Source organism: Trifolium pratense, linkage group LG2 (genome assembly GCF_020283565.1).
Source record: "Trifolium pratense cultivar HEN17-A07 linkage group LG2, ARS_RC_1.1, whole genome shotgun sequence".
In the NCBI taxonomy this organism is placed as follows: Eukaryota; Viridiplantae; Streptophyta; class Magnoliopsida; order Fabales; family Fabaceae; genus Trifolium; species Trifolium pratense.
In genome coordinates this window covers 48,443,857-48,451,777 of record NC_060060.1, presented here as the reverse complement: position 1 = coordinate 48,451,777, position 7,921 = coordinate 48,443,857, and the positions used below count along the sequence as shown (strand labels likewise).

At 30.7% G+C, this 7,921-nt stretch overlaps 1 protein-coding gene across 1 annotated transcript; it reads right to left on the bottom strand.

Moving 5' to 3' along the window:
* Positions 1-255: 255 nt before the first annotated feature.
* On the bottom strand, positions 256-5,511 carry LOC123907027. The gene is made up of 5 exons (XM_045957095.1): positions 4,690-5,511; positions 4,062-4,370; positions 3,034-3,432; positions 2,882-2,929; positions 256-1,922 (listed from the first exon to the last, which is right to left on the bottom strand). The coding sequence occupies exons 1-5, from the start codon at positions 5,414-5,416 to the stop codon at positions 412-414; spliced, it is 2,994 nt and encodes a 997-aa protein (XP_045813051.1). The 5' UTR covers positions 5,417-5,511; the 3' UTR covers positions 256-411.
* Between the last annotated feature and the right edge of the window lie 2,410 nt (positions 5,512-7,921).

Below are 7,921 nucleotides of genomic sequence, written 5' to 3'. Positions count from 1 at the left end.
TAAAATTAGTATGCGTTCACGTAACACTAACAAAAAATATATTACCAAAAAAACACATACGTACAAAATGCTTTTCAAATTTCAATTTCATTTTAAGTCTTAAATATTCAATGCCAAAAGTTCACATAATCACCCCTTCTCAAATTACACCAACGGTAGTTTATAAGGTTTTTTCGAATCAAATTAAACCAGTGATAAAAGTAAAAAAAAAAATGTTTTGGTAGCATAAAATAACTACTAAGCAATATACTTTCATTGTAGTAAAATTTAAAACTTGCATTAATAATAACCCTTTTCTCAGAATAAAAAACAATACCAATATATAATAATTAACAATTCAAGTATTAATTCAAATATTCAACAATGAATTATACTAAGCACCACCATTAAAACAAAACATGAACCAATCAATCACATCAATCCTCCACCACCACCACCACCAACAGAACCACCACCAGCACCACCACCACCTGACACCAACAAAGATGACTGAAGTTGCAACAAATGATGATAACAATCCGCTGCAGTAGGTCTCTGTTCAGGATTCTGTTCCATACACCAATTCTGTAACTCTCTCAACATCTTAGGCACATTCACCAACCCACATGTCATTATCAAATACCCTATACTCCACACATCAACTTTCACACCATGTAATCCTCTTTCCATTTCTGGCGCGTGTCTTCCACGCTCCACCATATTATCACTTTTTCCTTTCACAAACTTCCCTAATGCCGGCGCACCCGCCGCTTCGTCGAAACCACTAACAAACCACTCACCAATTTCTCCATCATTTCTCATCATCACTTTCTCCCATCCTATGTCCCTATGCATAAATGATAAATCATGTAATGCAACTAATGCTTTTGTTACATACTTTAATGCTTCAACTAATTGTTCAATGTTTAATGGTTTAACTCTAATCCCTCTTGGTTTAAAAACTAAACTCATGTTGTTTTCATTAACCTTAAATAAATACTCACTATGTGGTATTCTATGATCTAATATCTCATAAACTTCTTTCACGGATGAAAATTTTCTCTTTTCCAAAAATACCCTTTTGCATGTGTTAGGTGTCATTTCAATTATAACACCTTGACCAAAACAATATCTCTCAAAATCACTATAGACAAAACTACCCTTTTGCATGTTTATGCAACTTTTGCTTAACAATGATAACAAAACACCAATTCTAAAACATGGTACTAAAGATTTGAATCTTTCACTTGGTGTGTTTAAATTCACTTCATGTAAATCGGTTCTAATGATTTTTCCATGATCTTCATGTGATTTACTAAGTGCACAAAATGTTACCTTATTTCCAATTGCATAGTAACCAAGGATATAAGGTAAATCTAGATAGCTCCATAGTAATTTTTGAATGATAGTTGATGATGGGTTTTGAATATTCTCTTTTAATTCTTCACATTCTTCACCTCTCCATAGACAAAAATTGTTCACAAAACCACTAACATTAGGCCATTCCTCTTCAAACAATGTGTCTTGTGATTGTGAATTTGATGAAAAGGGCTTTCTAGTAATTACCATTTCATTGTGGCAGAATCTTGAAACGACCCTATTGATGCAATCATCCCAAACACCAATGAAAGAGTCTCTACTAGAAAATGGGAGAGTACTAGGGTTGTTAATGTTGTTGTTGGTTCTAATGATGGGGCCCACAATGTCATAGATTATGGATCTACAATCCAATGGTTCAGAGGTTGTTGTGAAGAAAAATTCTTTACCTTGTGGTAAATCATCAAACACTTCTTTTCTAAGTGGAAAACGCAAATTTTGTGGTGGTGGCTCTTGGAGATAATGCTTTAGCTCAAATAATGTTGGAAGTGATTGTGGTGATGAGATTTTAAGGAGATGTTCCATGTAATACTCAGTTGGGTCTCTAAAATCCAATGGCACAATTGCTGCAATTAATTAAACACCAACCATAAATTAATTATGATTCTGCCAAAATTAATTAGAAGGACTATACTATAATACAAGTACTAGTATAGGATAATTTAATGTTTGAGCAAAAATGGTTGTGTAAGAAATGTGCATGACTTTAATTTCATGATAGTAGTTCAAATTGAGACGAGTTGCAATTGTAGTTGATTTTTGTAAAATTTATTCAAGTAGGATAGTACATCAAATTATTATAAGTATAAAAAAATGTGCATATGTTTCTTTAATTATTATTGAGATGGTTCTAAATTTTAGTTGGCACAAGCTATCTTTAAAATTGCAAGAAAATAAGATGCTAAATTTATATAATAGAAAAACTATTTTTAAAGAGTGAAGTGATAAAGAGGTTGAGAGTAATTCATGTTCCAACATATAAAATTAATAATATTAATATTTGTTGTTTAAAATAATGTGTCTATAATGTAATTGCAGTCCCATTTTGTAGCTACATCAATTTATAGGTAAAAAAATATGAGTTTAATTGATATGCACCAACGGTGTAAAATAATTTTACACAATCGTCTAATAAAAATAATCACTATTTTGTCATGTCATATCAAGAAAGTGGAGTGATGTGACGAAAAACATGGTTGATATTGATTGACGGTGTAAAAAAAATATTGTGGATCTCTCTAAATTGTCATTGCCATAGGAAATCTTAATTATTGGAAAAAATAGGAATGCAACTGCAATATAACCATTAACACTTTTTTTTTTACAACAATATAACCATTAACCCTTAATTGAACCAATCATAGTTAATATAACTATATTTTGAATTAAAAGAAATTAAAAAAATGTGGTTTTCTTTAGACAAAAAATTATTTGATTGCAAACTTATATATGTTAACCATACCACTATATTGATTATAAAATGAACCTTAATAATAATGACAACTACATAAATTAAGGTACTCACATCTTATGGGCATTGGTTTATTGAGTGGTTGAACTCTTTCAGCATAACCTGAAAAATTGAAAGATAAATAAAATTAAATAAAATTCTAGAATATTATAAAAATAAAAAACCAAAAATATATTAATTAAGTAAAGTTTTAATTTGATATATACCACTAGAGCTAGAAGTTGAAGAAGATTTTCTTCTACCAAAAACTTTAACTTGTTGTCCAGAAACAAATCTATCAACTGAAAAACCTTTCAAAGGACCATCTTCAAAAGATTCTAAAGGACAAATCACCATTGTATCATCAAAACAAGTGATTTCATCAGCATGTAAAAAGCTTGAATTTTGAACCCTTATTCTTCCTCTATGAACTTCACCTTCTTCACCCCATAAACTCACTGATTCTTCCCATGTCATTCTTATTTTTCCAATTCTTCTTAATTCTTTCAAACTAGAAGTTGGTGTTGAAATTTCCATTAGAGAATCTAACCCTAATAAGCTTCCTCTATGACCATGAAAATATTGTTGATCACCACCACTTGTCATTGTCAATTGTTTTGTCCTAGCTACAACAATGAAACAATGATAGTGATTAAAAAGTTTAATTTTTTTTAGTAAAAATAAAAGTTTGAAATTTTTTGGACTAAAATTTCATTTTCTTTTCACCTTTTCTAAAACATTCTTTCAAACAGTATTTTTATGTTGTTTCAGTCAGAGAGAATAACAGAAACAGTAAATAATATACTTTGCTCTTCAAAACTTTCATGAATGTCTCACAATACTGTTCATTCTATAAAAAGTTATAGAAAAATTTTATATAAAAAACAAAACTTTACTGTTTCAACTTTTCACAACTACATTGAAGATTATATGAATAGAAAGAGTGAAAATTATGAATTTTTATTTAATAGAAAAAATGGGTTTCATTAAATGTAAAGAGTAAGGATTATAAATAAAACTTTCATATTGTCATAATATAATAATAATAGTGCTAGCTTTAAAAAATTATATAAAAAAATAAAACTTTACTGTTTGAAATTTTGACTAGTGCATTGAAGATTATGAATTGGCAAAAAAGGAAAAATGGGGTTTAATTAAATGTGAGGAATAAAGGACATAAACTAAGATTTTTCATATTTTCATGATATAATATAAAATAAGTGATTATATTTTTAAGTCTTTATACTGCAAACACCTGATAGAGGAAGATCATCATCTTTGAAAGGTCTAGGAGGAGGAAGAGATCTTGTTCTAGCTTCATCACAAGAAACAAAAGAAGAACCAATTCTACCACCATGAGAAGAAGAAGAAGATCTCATTCTTGATCCCATAAATTGTGAAAGTTCTTCAAAAACTTCTTCATCAAAAGAAGCTGGTAACCTATGTAACTTTCTTTCATAAGGTGAAAGCCTAAAATAGCTTTTTCCAACTTGTTCTCTTTCACCACCTCTTTCCCATTCATAAACTTTCCTAAATTCTCCCAACATGTTATCCCATTTAGTACCTGCTAATAAAAAATATAATAAAATATAAAAAATTAAAAAATATTTAAGTTAGTTAGAGTTTGTTAGTAGAGAATCAACAAACTAAACAAATTTTAACTAACTTTTATATTTCTATAATAAACTCTAACTAACTCCGTAGCTTAAAGGATTTTGGCAGTATGCTAGACGTTCTGAATTCAATCATCAGCTCTATTATAAACTAAACAAAAAAACTAATTGCACAACTTGTTGTTTGGTTGTCTTTCATTCAGATTTATAATTATTATTAAAAAAGATTATTAAACTTTAACAAACTTTTATATATAATTTATTTTTTACCTGCTGTTTTAGCATCTCTACTAACACCATGTTTGTTGAGAAATTCAGCAACTTCTTTGTCTTTATCAGCTCTTGTTTTTCCTCTGCTCAATCCCAACTCTTGTTGTTGCTGTTCTGTTCTTGAAGAAGAATCTGAGCCAGTTTGGTATTGTTCTTTCCAAGCTCTTGCTAACCAAAGCATTTCATTTGGTTTCCAAACAGGACTTACATATTTTCCTTTTCTTAGTTGTTGATGAACTTGTTCTTCATGTTTGTTTCCTTCTTGACAAGGCATTGGTGAGAGATGATCATGAGATTGTGATGAAGTTGTTTCTGATGAAGAAGCAGCTAAAGTTTGAGGTTGTTGTTGTTGTGGAAGATTTGAAGGTGAAGGGGTTGTTGATTTTGATTCTGTTGTTTGATTAAGAATGTTGGTGATTTGTGTTTGTGTTTGAGTTTGAGGTTGTTTTTGTTGTTGTTGTTGTTGTGGTGATGGTAGAAGCTTCCATTGTCCACTATATCTTGGTCTTTTTGTTGTTTCAAATTGGTTTTCAAAAGGTGAAGAACTTGCACCACTTGTTGAAACAAATAATGGAGTTGAAATAAAAGGGTTTGTAATTGTTCCACTAACAACAACAACTTGTTGCTGTGATGATGATTCTTCATGTGGTGGTGCTTTTGGTGAAGATGAAACTTGTTGAGGTTGTTGTTGTTGTTTCTTTGATGTGTCTCCTTTGTCACCAACCATATTGTTTGTTGTAAAATAAAACACAATGGGTCTAATCAAGAAAAATAAAAGAAGGGTTTTTATGAGTGTTAGAGAGAGGAAAAGAAGGAAGTAGTAGCAGTAGAACAAGTGCAAGTGTGCAACAAGTATCTTTATGTTGTTTGGTGATGTGGGAAGTTTTTTTTTTTTTATTTTTTCTACCAATATCTTATTTATTAGATCGTCTAATCTGATTTGAGGATCAAGGATGACATCAAGTAATTTCAACTCCCTTCCGATCACAGTTGTAGGGATCATTTAATTGTGGTATTTTCTATCAAGTTTAGCGTCAATCACCACTGAATCAACTAATTATTTGTTGTTTTTTATTTGTCTTTTAAAAAAAAGGGTTTTGATATTTTTTTTATTTTTTTTTTGGTTTAGGGTGAGGGTGATAGATAGTGATAGATAGATGAATGATGGGAGTGGTGGTGTTGCTGGCATAAATTGTCTTGAAAAGGGAAAGTCACAAAGTGGAGAGGATCACAGCAAGAAAAAGCAAACATACGAAAATATGAAAAGTAGCAACAGAAAGGAGAAAAAAACTTAAAAAGTCAAGAGAAGTGTGGGAACTGCCGTGAATGAGACGGTTCGGTTTTGTTGTTTTTCACTCATGTAGTAGTATTCATTTGAATTTATAATTGAAAAAAAGACAATAGTTAGTATTTTCCAATTATAATCATGATGGAAAGTTGTGTAATCAATAAATTTAAAATATAAAAAAAAATATTATTTGTAATGTAAAATTTATCTTTTTTAGACCTTTAATTAGATAATATCTTTTTTTATATTATTTGTAATTAATCATGAGGTTTGTTAAATCAGTTCAGTGTAAACACACCTACTTTGGAGATACCAATTCAGGAGGAATCCACCATAATAGTCCTAGTTCTAAGCCCTCGACAAATATCCAAGTTTACGACTTATCACCTAGCAACTACCCGTGCTATACTCTACCTAGGAACTCCTAGATATGAGACTCTGTCTCACTCCCCTCACTACCACACAACCTGTTATAGTATACAATCAAGAACAATGACGAAGTCACTCTTCAAGACACAAACGATAGCAACCCGTACTTAAAAGCTTAAGGTTACGATCACACACTATCTAACCTCCTTGCTTAAAAGCTTTGGAGTTAGTACACAACTTACAACTCAAACCCTAGTCCTAAGCTTGCATCAATGTGACACAAGAAAGGCTCACAATTAACAATAAACACTCTAAACCCTAAAACTCACGCTTTAGTAAAACACGGCTTAGATTACATGAATGAAACAAGGTTTAAGTCTTCGTATTTATAGCCTTGAATAATCTTGATGCCCAAGTTAGGTCTTCAGAATAATTGGTTGGAATCTTCAATGGTCAGCTCATAAGATTTACTTGAAAATAATTCTTCAATAAAGTATGCACTCCTAAAAATAATTCTTCAAGATAGCATTTACTCCAAATAAAAATTTCTTCAAAAAATATTTGATGCAAAAATATTGAAACATATTTTTGTAACAAATAAAACAAACCGCCTTAGGTATCTTGCAGTAGAAGGCGCGTTTTAGCTTACTGTATAAGTACGACCTTATTTGTAAATCAAATCTTCAAAAAGATATAAAACAGAATTTTTAGCGCCCTGCTTCAGGAAACACATGTTGTACGGACATGCTACGACATCTTGGTCCAACATTTGGCTATTGTTGTTTTTGTAAAATTGTAGCCAACATTCAAAACCCAACAATAAATATTTTTAAAACAATTGTCGTTGTTGACTGTTAACATTTATTTTGATTGTATTTTTTTACTAATGTATAAAGACAAATGTTAGCAAATAATATCTTGTTTGATTTGTCTCAATGAATATTTTCACAATTTTAAATTTTTATAATTTTTCTGAAAAAAAAAAAAAACTAAAGATATTAATGATTTAAATTATGCATTGGTATGCGTAAGGACCATTATTTTGGGACAAAGGTAGTATGAAAATAGAGAGTAAGCTGTTTGAAACTCAAATTGGAACACTTTGTATGAGTATCCTAATTTGATTATTGTTATTGGAATGAACATAATGTGTGTTCCAGTTTGCATATTCATATCAGAACGATATGTATTCCAGTTTGAATATTCATACCGGATCAATTAATGATGTATGTACGAGTATGAATATTGATTCCAAAACGATTCCTATGAGTTTTATAGTGTACATTTTCTACCCGGACACTCATACGATGTTTTTCGGTTTGGGTTTTTATTTGAAACATTCATGAATGTTTGAATGTTGTTACCGTAACACTCATACAATATGTTTAGGTTTTGCTTCTTTTTTTTTAAAAAAATTGTTTTCTTATTTGTTTTTTGTAGTGGCACACATTAGAGGACAAGATAGTAGAATTCGACGATCCAGGTCTTGGTGTGAAGACTTTGTTCAGCGTAGGGCGGAGGAGGAGCCTGTTCGCGAGGTTAAGGAGCTGCAACCTGCATGCGTAGGAGGCTGAA

Coding starts and splice junctions, on each gene's coding strand:
- LOC123907027 (XM_045957095.1), bottom strand. CDS start 5,416: ATGGTTGGTGACAAAGGAGACACATCAAAGAAACAACAACAACAACCT. Junction 4,371..4,689: donor TAGAGATGCTAAAACAGCAG/GTAAAAAATAAA, acceptor TTTTATTAGCAG/GTACTAAATGGGATAACATG. Junction 1,923..2,881: donor TAAACCAATGCCCATAAGAT/GTGAGTACCTTA, acceptor AATTAATTGCAG/CAATTGTGCCATTGGATTTT.